The sequence below is a fragment of the Acromyrmex echinatior genome, chromosome 1 (genome assembly GCF_024713525.1).
Source record: "Acromyrmex echinatior isolate Ae372 chromosome 1, ASM2471352v2, whole genome shotgun sequence".
In the NCBI taxonomy this organism is placed as follows: Eukaryota; Metazoa; Arthropoda; class Insecta; order Hymenoptera; family Formicidae; genus Acromyrmex; species Acromyrmex echinatior.
In genome coordinates, this window is record NC_141852.1 from 14841217 (window position 1) to 14855873 (window position 14657).

A 14657-nucleotide genomic window follows, 5' to 3' on the forward strand; every position below is an offset into this window, starting at 1 on the left:
CGCTATCTTCTTGTCGACTGAAGCAGCGAAATTTCGCACAACAGACGTTCTTAATGATTATACAGTAACGGTATTATGAAGCATGCGATTTGCGAAGGAAATCTGCGGATAAACGCACGATCGAAACGAACCATCGTCTCCGTCATTTTCGATAACCATTAACTTGATTGTCTGTCGCCGGTCGGTCTTTTGCAATAACGATAACAGTCGTGCCCTTCGGGAAATTTTCAATCGGACTTCCAATCTCGTCATCTACGAACTGCAATGTGATTGTCGGACCGAGACGTGATCTTGGGGATTATAATACGCCATTAATCGAGAAATTGTACATGCTACATCGAGCAAAACGCGAAAGTCCGGATGGAGATCGTTCCGCTTTGCGAATCTCGCGCGGAGCATTTTTTTACGGTTGTAAAGTAACTTCCTGCAAATATATTACGCAATTACCTATCTGTGGTTTTATTTTAGATGCAATCGTGCTTTCGTCGCTATGTTTGTTTGTCGCCTTTGTTTTACATTTTCAAGTGTTATCCAGAAAATTATAATAATATTCGAGAATAATGTACACTAAAAAAATTACTGTTTGAAAATGTGTACTAGAAGATTTTGAATTATAATAAATTCAACCAAAAAATTCTAATTTGTCCATTTTTAACCAGAATTCCAATTAATGTAACTAAATTCTTTTTCCGTTGAATTACACAGTGTATTTTTGTACACGATGTTATCTAACGTTAAAGAGGAAAAATTATTAGTAAAAGAATTGTTCTCGAATAGGTTTTTTTAGGAGAACAGATGACAATTCTCACCTGCTCGCTTTGAGTATCGAGGGCTGAAGTTGCTTCGTCCAACAGCAAAATTCGGGGATTTCTCAATAATGCACGTGCGATGGCTATTCGCTGTTTTTGCCCACCGCTGAGCTGAGTGCCTTTTGATCCCAGTCTCGTATCGTAACCCTAAATAAACAGAAAAGTAATAGGATTATAATTAATTGTGTGGAACAAATGGTTAAAAAAGTATAATAATATTAACACAGTATTAATAATATTATCACGTTAAACTTTTCCTCAGAACCTTTTTTTTTATTTTCCAATTAACTATTTTAAAATTATTTCAAATCAATTGTAATGTTAATTTAAAATACTAATTCAATTCAATTTAATTATATTAATATTTAACAGAGAGAGAAGTCTTTTGACGTTCTTTTAATGCGTAAAATTTATTATTATTATTATTGTACTTGCGTATCACTTGCATTATATTAACAGTATAAAAGACTCTTGTTTCTCTTTCTTTTTAAAATAAACCACGCTTTTCGTTACGCGCAACTGATACGCGAGTATTACATAACAGCAACAACTAACCAGTGGTAGCGAAGCGACAAATGAATGAATATTGGACATTTTGGCTGCTTCGATGATCTCGTCCATGGATGCTTGTCGGTTGTTGTCACCGTAAGCTATATTTTCCGCAATCGTTCGGTCGAAGAGCACTGGTTCTTGCCCCACAACGCCAAGCTGTGACCTAAGCGTAGCCAGCGAAACCGAGGCGATGTCACGCCGGTCCAATGTCAGGATGCCGGAAATCGGATCATATAGTCGTTGTAACAATTGTATGCAGGTGGATTTCCCGCAGCCGCTCTGGCCTACGAGGGCCACCATCTGTCCTGGCTTTACGATTAGATCCAGTCCCTTGAGCACCGGCATTTCCGGCCGCGTCGGATAATTGAAGTTGATCTTTGAATATTGTATCAATCCGTCTGCTTTCTGCGTGAAAAACACAAAGTGATTCGTTAACCAGAAGGAGATTCGTGTTAATTTCGTAACGTGTCGCGTTACGCGCCTTCTCCAACTCTTATTACACGGAGAATACGCAGGAACTCATTTTATTTATTTTTTTTTTCGAAGGAACGAGAATTTGAAGATATTCAATATGAGTATTACCTATCCTTTATTTAACCCGGGAAAGTCATCTGGAATTTATAGCCTAATGGTGAAAAATTTGTTGTAAAATATTATTTTATGGATATTATTTAATATATATTTTTTTCTTTTTAATAATTTTTCTTTACGATCTTTTGAACATGTTATCTAAGATCTTTGTAGTGGAATCTAACTCTAAAGAGTGAAATCTTGCTTTTAGAAATTGACAATTAGCTATTCTTTTTCAACAGTGGCTCAATTGTTATTCTTTATCACTCTTTAGATTTCACTTCAAAGATTTTAGAAAGTGTCTTTAAATTTCATCGAAAATCCGTAATAAAAACATTTTAATTAAAATATGTATCTTCTAAATATGTAAAAATATTATTATAATAAGCTGTTTAACGTGATTATTTCGTATTTATTTAGTTTACTTTTTTAAAAAATTGTGATTAAATCCATATCCATAATGTTCTCAAATTCTAATGAATCGGAAAATAATAGTATACAATATATTATTAAGTCTTAAATAACTCTTCAATAAGCATACATGATTTTTAGCATAGCGATTAATAATAGCAATTTTAATTGGAATGTAAATTCCCAGGTGATGGTACGTTTACGTAGAAAAAAAAATCAGGTGACTAAAATCAGGTTCTGGATTAATTTATGCCAAGTCTTCTTAGATATCGATGTTGATTTTAAGTTTCGCATTTTGACGTAATTAACGAGACGTCACTCGAAGCAGTGCTATCAAACGATCAAATTTCTGACGAATGTTATATCATTTGCACAGGTGTTGCGAATTGTACACGGACCCGCGTGCAAACACGATTCACTGTAAACGAAACAATAAACCACACTAAAAATATCGGTGTGGATTTAATGTGATATTTATATAATTTTCACTTTGTTGGTGTTAATATTAACATAGTGTGAATTTCAAACCGCTGGTATTTATATAAACACTATCATAGTGTAGATTTAACACCCACAATATTAAATCCACATATTGTTGTTAACACGAACACAGTAAGAATTACATAAACACCGCTGTTTTTCAGAGTGTATATTTCGATGCGAAGATTAAACATACATCCGGCAATTAGCAGCGTTTATGGCAAGGCGTCGCGGTAATTATCGGATTAATTGCGCGTCCGCTGCGCACGCTTCACGAATCATCAAAACCGTTTGCAATCCCCGTGCATTCTCTGTCGTTCTATGCGACGTGGTTACGTAAGCAGTTTGTCGAGCACATTGTAAATTATGCGGATCTCTAGAGCTCCCATTTAACAATCTTAACAATTCGTTAATGATTCGTTAAATAATAAAATACTATTCAGCGTCTAATACGCAGCAAATCTTATATGACTCTAATTTTACGTTTTTGAACGAGATAACAACAATTACAAATGTGTTTACTTAATTTTGGAGAATTACGAAAGAAAGAAAGAATTTATAAAACAGACTGGTGATAACTTTGTTTAAGGAATTATTAACGATGGAATTTTTTTTTCCTTGAAACTATCTTTGAAGTCTATATTGAAAATAAATCCGCTGATAACTTTGCTCCTTGAAATCATTTCGAACAAATTTTTTTTTATATAAGTCTCAAAACAAAAAATGTATTAAATCTTAAGCTGTTAGAAATCAATCATAGTGATTATTTTCTTCATATTCGACTGTTGGCCAATCTTACAGTTTGAAGCTTACTACATCTATTGTGTTTTGGGATTAAAGATCACAGTTTATTTAATATTACGAATGCTTTGAAGCATTTTTTAATTGGTCAATCAAATGCTTCAAAGAGTATTTGTAGCATTAAATGGACCGCGTCTGAAATATTTAAATATTTCTTCATTAATTCAATCAATTTTAGTAATTTGATTATCCACTTGGGAACTAGAATTTACTTCATTTATAAGAGAAATTATTCCGCAATGAAATACACGAATCGCGTCCAATAACAACTATCGGCACGTATGTTAAAATAAGGCTAATAATTTTACAATTTAGTAGCCAATTTAAATGTTGTGTTCATTGTCGCGTGAATTTCGATTAACTTTGTAAGAGATTAATTAAAAGTTAAAGCTAATTACTGTACATGTCCTGTGCTTTATCGCTTTACATTCTTTGGCGAATTTTCCATTCTTCTCTCAGCAAAATTTAATTACATGTCTTATCTTTTGTCATTATTATTATTCAACATTATCAAACATATTGGTTGTCCAAACTTAGCTGCGATTTGAATCTCCCAAATATTATTTATTTAATTACCTACCGCTAAATATGTGTATATACAGGATAGAGAGAAAGTGCACGAAGCCAAAACACATTGTGTACTTGTGGTTTATGTAACTAAGCTTACTCGCCGAAAATGCGAGCTTACCCAATCTAAATCCTTTCCTTCTGATCCCGGTGGCGAAGTAATTTCCGGAACTCTGTCGAGTAGCTTGAAGATTTTGCCGGCCGAAATTTTGGCTGTGTTGAAGTTTGGCGCGAAGGCGAGCGCCTGTCCCAGCATCCATGACCCAAAAATTAACGCTTCCGATATCTTGATGACTTTTTCGTAGCTTAATCCTTCCCTGGCTACTAGGTAGCCACCATAATATAGACTTATAGCGTAACTGAACATTGGCATGGTCTGTCCACACGAATAGACCAATCCTCTCAGTCTGTTTCTGATTCTCATCGCTCGTGCAACGTGGTCCAGTTCTACACAGTATCTTTTCAAGAATACTTCTTCCTTGTTGAGACTGGCAACCGTACGTATGTTTGTTATTGCCTCAACGGCCACTCGGGTGGCTGACTCCATCTTCTTCTTTTCCTGCATACCTTGACCGCCCATGACCCGCGCCTCGAAGAATACCGCCGCGAGGACCAGTGGGATCGACACTACTGCGACCAGCGTCATCTTCCAGCTGTAGTACATGGATATGCTGATCCCGATCACAAGTGTCGAGAAAGCCTGGAGCATGGAGCCGATGCGAGTCCCGGTCGCACCCTGGACAGCCGCCGCATCCGATGACAACCTCGCACAGAGCGCACCTACGCTATTTTTGTCCTCGTCGTACCAGCCCATATCCTGCTTTAACATCGCGCTGAACGTCATCTTTCTTATTCGCGTCGTCATACGCACGCCAGCTAGACCGAACATGTGCATCTGCAGGAAAGTGCCAACTCCTGTAATTAAGCCGACGACGATGAAGAGTATTGACAAGAAAATGGTCTCCTTCATGACTTCCTCGGCGTCGGGAAAATTCAATATACCGTAAATGTCACCGAATAAAATGGCAAAAGCTGGAAAGGAAGCACCTACTGTCGCCGCCGCGAGACTTCCTGTAAGAAATCGTTTAAGATGTAGATTATTTTTTTCTTTTTACAAATTGTCTATTCTTGTTAAGATAGAGTCACACAATCATCAATGCAATGTCATATCACTTTTCTAGCAGAACATCTTCTGTTTAAGAAATATTGGTGAAGAAAATTTGCTTTTTACTCATGCTTTTCAAAATTCTGTCCATAATGATATTCAATGATATTTAAGTTAGATAATTGCGCTGGCTGGAAGAAATGTTAAAGTTTTGGAGAATAGGGCAATTTTGGAAAATAGAGTGAGAAGCAAATTTCCTTCTTTAACACTTATATCATATTACGTATATAAGTAACTGAAAAATGTTCTATTAAAAGAATAGTATAACATTTCCCAGATAGCATGGGATATTCCTGTAATATTATAACAACGTCAGCAACATTGCAACATTGCTGGAATATTCCATGTTATCGAGAGATGTACTATCTTTTTTTATTAGAATATCTCTCAATTACTTAGATATAAGTAATGTTATATAATGTTATAAATGTCTTATATAAGATGCTAACAATTCCATACCTAAATGCATTAATGATCATTCAAGCATTATATAATTGTATTCCAATAAGGATAGAATTTGTATTAAAGGAAAATGATTGGTTATTTTTTTATTAATGAAAGAAGTAATGTATATTCCCTATGCTTTCATAAGACTTAAACTCTTAACAGATCACTATCACTTGTTTTCGTTAGCAAGAAATTACCGATTAAATTTAATGGCCATTCCGGTTTGTTTAATCCAAATATTCTCATCATAGGCGCGTCGTAAGGTTTCTCCTCCTCGTCCAATTCCTCCTCATTCGAAGATCTCGTGAGAGAGAGTCGATGAGAGTGCGCGGATAATGTTGAGAATTGTTGATTTAACGGTGGTTTTATCTTCATCTTCGGGGTTGACGCAATGGTCTTGACCTTCGGGACCTTATCTATACAATAGCGAATAACAAAAAATTTATTGTATACCTAAAGGTTCATAAAAACATCGATGCAAAACGTTTGTGAGCTAAAGCGCACCTTTAGCTGCAGCATCTGCGTGTGTGGAATGCAGTCCGTAATAATGATTTTTGAGCGCCATTAATTCATCGTGGGTTCCTTCCTCGACGACGACCCCATCCTTGATAAACACGATTCTATCGACGTTCGTAATAGTGGAAAGTCTGTGACTGACTATAATCGTTGTTCTTCCCTTCGCTGCCGCGTCGAGAGCTCTCTGCACAATCGCCTCGCTGTGAACGTCCAAAGCAGACGTCGCCTCGTCCAGCAGAAGGATCGCCGGATTCCTCGCCAACGCGCGAGCAATGGCAATCCTTTGCTTTTGTCCACCAGACATCTGAGAGCCTCTTTCGCCCACTGGACTATCGTATCCCTGTCCACAAACCTGCTTTAGATTCCTGATCCTCGTGCACGAATTGACATTAGAATGCGACATCGCAAAATGTGCGTGTCTCAAGAAAGATAGATTTTCGAAATCGATAGTAATTCTCTCGAATTGTCTGTTATTAGTATTGTGGATTCTGAATTAAGGGTTGCGCGCCACAAATTCCTCATTCTAAAATTTCATAATCTTTCCCTTATTTCCAAACAAAATTTCATGATTTTTCTTGTCAACGTTTTTAATAATATTTCGAAATTTTTTTGTAGTTTCGTCCTGATTTCGAAACCGTCAAATATTTTGAGAGGACAATTTGACATAACAATAAATTACTATCAATGTTGACACTACTTTAATTAAGGCCATGTTCGTATATTACTGCCAGATTATCAGTACTGAAAATCTATAGTTTCCGTTACGTATATTATATATACTGTACTGATGACTGGCAGTAAAATACGAACACGGTCGAAATTTGGTAGTATTCTAAAATTGCATAATTGTATGTATATTATACTTCTTTAAAAGCAAGAATTCTAATTTTCTCTCTCCAGAAAATTTTGCAAAATTCTCTGACTTTTTCCTAGTTTCTTTGACTGTTTTCTATTTTCCTGATTATCAGTGGCAACCATGTAAATTTTAATTACATTATTTGAATTTTAAGTTGAAATTATTACAAACAGTTCCTGAAATAAGTAAAAAGATATTTTCGCATATTTCACGAAAATTTTTTTCGCAATAGTAAGATTTTAACGACATCTTAGCAATTCAATTTTATCGCAAATATTTCAACGAATATCTTTTTTTGCTTTTTTCTTTTATCGTGCAATACCTTCCTTTTTGTACTTTTTAAAATTCAAATTTGCAAATCGCTCTTTGTGCACATTTGGTGTCGGCTATATGCCACCAATCACCCGATGACAGTTTTCGAACAATTTGCGGTTCAAAGTAACAGGTATTTAATCAAGAACGAAATAGCATGTCACACCTGTGGTGCATGCATTTAATAAATTCGCAACCTGCAACACATCCGTTGATAGAGGCGTTTCTCGATCAGTGATCTTTCCGCAGGCAAGTCGGATCTAACAAAAAGCTAGGAGCTTCCAGTTAACGGGATTTCTGTTATTACGATATCCATCAAATCCATTTACAATGCGATTTAACAGATATCGTAGTTATTGTCCAAAAACGTTATCGCGGCAGTGCAGGTGGAGCATGTTGACTAATTACAATCCTGATGAACTCATATCGAGCAAACTTTATTTTTCTAATGGTGAAAATGAAGCTGCACGTTAAATTGCAGCGCGTGCGAACGTGCGAGCGGATAAGCTCCAATGTGTGTGCGAACGCGGACAACGATCCAATGGGACTAATATGGGAATACGCGAGTATTGAATTCACCTACCGATAATCCGCTAATAAACGCCTAATCGTTGACACAAGCGTAATCTCGGATAATGTTATTTGCCCCGCGCACAGTTTAACACGCGTGTTTTATCGCCTGTTTGCGCGCGTACCGCGTGGACTGCCTGGCACACCTGAGACTATTGTTAACATATCGCAATGCGATGACAATGGTTGTATCCAGTCGGGGGATTATTCAGGAAAATTACACTATCTCTTTCGTTACTTGTTAATCGTTATTTGTTTATCTTTTCAATTATGCTCACAGAAATCTCAAAACCCGCCCGCGTCCAATGAGATTTCATCGATTAACATTCGAATTTTTTGTTATCGCAGCTTCTTGCGATAACAAAAAAAGATACAACTTTTTTCGATCATTCGAAAATTCTTTTATTTCTATATTTTCTTACGTATTTCTTTTCATGGAAACTGAAAATTGTTATAATAATGACACTACACTCAAAAAAAATTGATACATTGATTCAAAGTTAATAAAATCTTTATTCACATTATTACGAAATCGTTATGCTTCAATCATTTAAAAACTTATGATAATTTTTGGTTTCCATGAAGAAAAATACACATAAGAAAATGTAGAAATAAAACAAACGATTGCGAAAAAATAAAAAATTGTATAGATCTTCTTTTATAGACTGTCGAAATTAAAATATTCTACTAATATTAACTCGATTTTAAATTCAAGCATTGTCCTCTCGTGTGATTGTAAATAATAATAATCATTAGGCCAGTGATAATAGACAGTTTCTTTTGATAATTATTTAACGAAATTATTTTTAAATTTGTATTTAAATTTTTTAAATACTTTAGCAAAACCGTTTCTTCTATATAACAAGTAAAAAATGTTGACTTACATTCTTTTATGTAAGTCATTAGCTTAACTAGTGATTATATTCGTTCTGCAATAGTTTAACATATTCCAAGCAAACTAACGTTGAAGAGTTTCGGCAGAAGAGACAATACCGAACGAATACGATATCTTCGTTGGGTTTTCGATAGGGTGACAACGTCGACGTATCCGTTGGCTCTATGACTTCCCGAATGAAACTGGTTGAATCAATCGAACTCTCACGTCGACTAAAAGGAAGCTATAATTCCGGATGGGTAAAGGCGCAGCTGGAATACGAGAAAAGGGCGGTGGCGCTCACCTCCGGCAATTTACAGATGAAGTCGTGAGCGTTCGCTTCCTTTGCGGCTTTGATCATCTCCTCTTCGGTAATGCTGTCATTTCCGTAACGGATGTTCTCGCGTATCGTTGTGTCAAAGAGGACTGGTTCCTGACCAACTACGCCGATATGCGAGCGCAACCATTGAACGTTCAATGTCGACACGTCGACCCCGTCCAACAGGACCTGCATAGAAAAATATGGAAACTCTTGAAAATTCTCTCCATCTGTACACACATATGCCGAGCTGACAGGCTAACGTTTTGCGCGAAACGAGAATTATTAGTTGAAATAATGATTTGAAAATTATGTTTGAAAATAAACGTTACTATTATTAATTAATATCATTTTTTAGTTATCCCGAATGAATTAGATAAATTTACTCTATCAATCATCAAAAGTGAACTAACTTAATTTTATAAAAAAATTGTTATACATCACAATTCAAAAAAGATGGTTTAAAAAAAATCGTCGGGAAGGACGATTTTTTAAAAAGCATGGAAAGAAGGTTTTGAAAGATTTTAAATTTTGCTAAGATATATACAGACCTGAAAATAATTTTGTCGGATTATCAAAATAATTTCTATTGGAAACTCGATTTCTAGAATATAAAAATTTTTTGTCATTATTAATTTTCAATAATTATTATGATCATCTAATGAAATTATTTTTATCTATAGGTATTTAGCAAAATTTCTTTCTTTATGCGAAACGAAAATGACAAAAATAATATTTCATTATATTAAGAATATATTCTTTTTATCAATTTGATTAGCCAATAATTTTTTGTCAACTTGAAAAATAATTTTTTCCCTTTTATGGGAAACTTAATTTTTTGTAGTTGTGTTACTTTTAAAGTAACGGAGCAATATATTTTTTCAATCTTAGTTATTTAATAAATCTCGAATTATAATAACAACATTAAAATATGGTATTAGCAATATTAAATATGATAGACTTATGAAATTAATAAAAAGAATTTTAAAAATGTGCAGTAAAGTTAGTATGTACATAAAATAACATAATGATAAAAAAATAATCATTATGTTTTTATATCTCTGCAGCATGGATCTATGATAAAGTGCATATATTGTATGTACATGATGTTTAATATTACACGTAACTAAAAGCAAACTTATAGTTCGTAACTTTATTGAACACACAAACATAATATATTCGTTGGATAGGGCGTGGTGAAAAGCCTCAAGTTATAAAACATAAAACGTTTATTACACGTAGGATGCTGCGTTACTGCCAACAGCTACTTTGGCGCCGTAAAAATCGCGGGATCGCATTAATAATAACATTGTAACGACACTCTTCACTGTACACGATGCATCTCGATCGTCTCTCTTTCCTACGAAAGAACACGGCGGAAGGAATTTGCCGTTTTCTCGCGAATTTTCCTCGTTGTGAAAATACAAACAGGATAAGTGAATCGAATGATAAGATAACGGTTGAAGACGTTCGACAGAAAATTATGAAAAATATAATACGGAGATGATTATGATAAAACAATTATTTTCTGAATAACGCCAGAGTAAATTACCGCAGCGCAATGCCATTTATTCAGCGTCACTGTAATTTCGCGAGGGATAAAAACGTCACTCGGACATTTATGACGCTATATGCGCGGTTATTAACTTTATTCTCTGCGTAACAACGCCCGTCATAGCATGCGAGTTCTCTGCCTCTATATGCTTTTGCCATTAAAAGAATTCCATAAACCAAGTTTACAGTAAGTCTTTCGTATAAACAAAAAATTAAATGCGGTAGCCAAAATTTTTGTGCCTTTAAATTAAAGCACTCTTTGTTCCGCACTGCGTACACGTCTTTTAAATACGTACACGTATTTAAAATGAATAATTCTAACGAAGCGGCGAATTTTCCTTCACTGAGAGAAATGTTTGATATATGAATAACCATTATTTTGTTGATAAGCGAGTTACAGAAACTTTTTTTATTTTTTAATAAAAAATTATGCTGTTCTCATAAAAATTAGATTATTTTAACCAAAAATTGATTAGAACATTATTTTTTAATTAAACAATTGTGTTTTCAATCAAAATTTGATTTTTTTTTTAATTTAGACCCCTTCTCTATTCTGTAATTCTTAACGATTATAATGATATCGTTATATTGTTGTTGCGCAGATCAGGTTTTGTATATGATGAAAAAGTTATACAACGACAATATAAGTAGTTACTGTCATTAAGAGTTACAGAATAGGGATTTAAAAAATAAGAAAGTTTTTGTAATTTACATATCAACAAAATAATGGGATAAAACTTCGTCATTACATAGCTAGCCTCAAATGAATTTCAAGTGACCTTGATCCTTAAGGAGGTTATTAACTTTTTTTGTCATTCCTTATTCATTAAAAAAATAAAAACAAAATAATTTTTATGTTTTTAAAACAGAAAATTTGTGTACGTATTTAAAAATTCTCTACTTTAAAAACACAAATTCTCTGCTTTAAAAGCACAAAAATTATATAAGAACATAATTGCGTTTTTAAACCAGAGAATTTGTTTCATTGGAGCAGAATATTTAAAAGTTACGTTTTATGAATTTTTTTTTAATAACTTTTTAATGGATGAACTTTTTAAGCGGCAACTAAAATCTTTTCAAAGTTACTTAGGATCATGACCTTCACAAAATACATCGAGATCAAAGTCATCAAGGTTGCTCTTCTTTTATATATTTTTATCGGAAATACTGCTGAAATAATGTATATCTTGTGTAAAAATTGTGTGCTATATTCGTAAAAATTATTTTGTTAATAACTTGTCAATAAATAACGAACAGAAAAGGTCAATAATCTTCTTGAAAATAATGGTTATTCATACCAAACATTTCTCTCAATGTTATGGCAAGAAAAAAGAATCCGCTTAATGAATCTAATTAATAATGAGTTACTGACCTGTCCATCAAGGGGATCATAGAGCCGTTGGATGAGCTGTATACATGTCGATTTGCCACATCCAGATTCGCCGACGAGCGCCACTGTTTCGCCACGATTGATTTTCAGATTCAGTGCTTGAAGCACCTTGACATCTTTCCTTGCCGGGTAACGAAACGCGATGTTTCTAAATTCGATTTCTCCATTAACAGAGTCAAGCCGTCGACCCTCCGTGCTGAGACTGTCGATCGATGGCACCCGATCGATAACATTGAAAACGGCAGCCGCTGAACCTCTGGCCATCGCGAATGCCTCGAGATGCGGTGAAGTCAAGCCCATGTTTTGTGCACCGCTCAGAACGCCGAAGAACACGATCACTAATACTGCTGGCGTGTATTCTTTGTCTTCATTCGAGCGGTCGTCCAGAATTAATTTTACTCCGTACCTGCGGCACAAGGGAAAATGTGCTTCTTGCCGGAATACGACACGTCCTCGCGAAAGGTAACGCTTTTTTCATCGAACTGCGTAAAAAGGAGTGATGCTATTCCAGACGTAAATGTCCAATTATCTATCCCGTAGTTTTTATATTTGAAAAATGGAAATTGCTTTATTCATGTTGTTAAATTAAGGTATTGTATTATACAATCCAAGCGAAATAATTACATTTGAGACTATAACGTCAGAATAATCAGTTCATTATAGCTCATTGAGTGACATATCGCTTCCTTATTCAAAAAGTGATAACTGGAAAAATTATGTTTATCAGAAAAAGGGAAAAATTATCTATCAACTTCATAGAAAATTATTATTAACCTTCTGTCTACAATCAAAATCTTATGATACTAGCACAATTTTATTCTCAAATTTTTTCTTCATTTTTACTCTTTCAACTTTATTAAATAAAGGATTTGAATAATTAAAAACTATTTAATAATATATAGATATTGAAATACAATCCTGAATTTCTCAACATTTTTTTCAAAGCCTTGTATAAATCTCAATAAAAATCTTAGGCCAAAAAGTTTTTTTTGAATTGTTTTCAATTTTTTTAATTACCTCTTTTTGAGTTTTTGACAATTTTGAAATCCAATTTTTTATGAAATTAAGTTAGTTCACTTTTGATGATTAAAGATAATATTTATTTAACTTATTTATTATAATAGCTCGAAAATCACGTTTTTTTTTATTTGAATCACTTTTGGAGTAAAGGAACAATTTCTTATCACGGGCAATTGAATTTTTAATTACGACTTACACGCATGATGTAGGTATCTTTGATACTTTTCGTTTAAGTTATTAAATTTTACAAGGTATCTGTAGAGCACAGACTTATTCAGATATAAAGATAACGCGAAACGTGCTTTTTTGCGATAATAACGCGTATCCTCACCAGAATGCCAACGCATAGCTGAGATAAATGATCAGCCACATGACGCCGCCGCCGATTCCTGACCACATGCCCCTCCTGATTCCATTTTTTTCCGCTGGTGCAAGCTTCTCCGAGTACCTTTGTACCTCTTTCTTCTCGCCGTTAAAGGCAACCACGGTCCTGATAGAAGCAAGAACTTCCTCGGCGACGCTACCAGCCTGACCATAGGCCGCCAGCTCCATAGCCGAGAGAGAACTCTGCACCTTAGCGACAAAGGCCGTGGCGATTATTATGATCGGAGCACAGCTTAACATGACCAGGGTCAGCAGCCAACCGTATACAAACGAGATGATGACAGAAGAGACGAACGAAGTGATTAGATACGTGATGATACTAAGTTTTTCGCCCATTCCGTCCTTCATTTTTTCCAAATCTCTGTTAAAAGACATTTTTTTCTATTGTATATCTGATAATATAATAATTAAATAAATCCTATGTTCTTCTACGCGATCTAATTTCGACTCAATATCATTTTTACATAATAAGAACTTTTACATAAGATCCTGAGATTCAACTTTAAAGCAAGCACGTGTTCGAAGCTACAAAATTGAGTTTTGATCAAATTTGACATTTATCAGCATCTGTCATTGTCAGCGTTATCGCAATCTCACGTTTTTTGCACTCCATCTGCCACAAGATTAAAATCTTTATATCACGCCAGCTGTTGCTGGACAATCGATAGCTGGCCAATGAAAAATAGTCGATCGATGTGTGTACATTCTACTATAGATACGTCTATATATTTTCTAGATAGCAAAATACGTGATAACGACATTGCTGTTATCATGTTTGTTGCAGATAGTTTGTAAAAACTGTAAACACCAGAAACACATAAAAAATATAAAGCTGTAAAGCCTATTCTAGTTGTAAGAATAGACTAATCACGGTAATAAAATATTTTCTTCATATTTAACTGTGATTGGTTAATTCTTACAACTACGCTTACACAATTGTAGAATGGACGTAAGCAGTAAGCGAATCGGCCAATCACAGTACAGAACTATTTTACTATGATTGATCGACTCGTTTACTGCTTAAGACTTATTGCTTTACATTTTTTATGTGTTCCTAGCT

At 34.6% G+C, this 14657-nt stretch overlaps 1 protein-coding gene across 10 annotated transcripts in view; it reads right to left on the bottom strand.

The window, feature by feature from the left end:
* The window catches only part of Mdr49 (Multi drug resistance 49), a 95626-nt gene that overhangs the window by 10229 nt on the left and 70740 nt on the right, over positions 1–14657 (bottom strand). For all 10 annotated transcript variants that reach the window (XM_087411105.1, XM_087411092.1, XM_011057604.2 and 7 more), the window contains 8 exons: positions 13545–13958; positions 12176–12599; positions 9235–9438; positions 6307–6658; positions 6000–6218; positions 4312–5261; positions 1365–1766; positions 810–956 (listed from right to left, as the gene is read on the bottom strand). In XM_087411105.1, the coding sequence (XP_087267231.1) occupies positions 810–956; positions 1365–1766; positions 4312–5261; positions 6000–6218; positions 6307–6658; positions 9235–9438; positions 12176–12599; positions 13545–13958 (3112 nt within the window). The remainder of the gene's footprint in view (positions 1–809; positions 957–1364; positions 1767–4311; positions 5262–5999; positions 6219–6306; positions 6659–9234; positions 9439–12175; positions 12600–13544; positions 13959–14657) is intronic.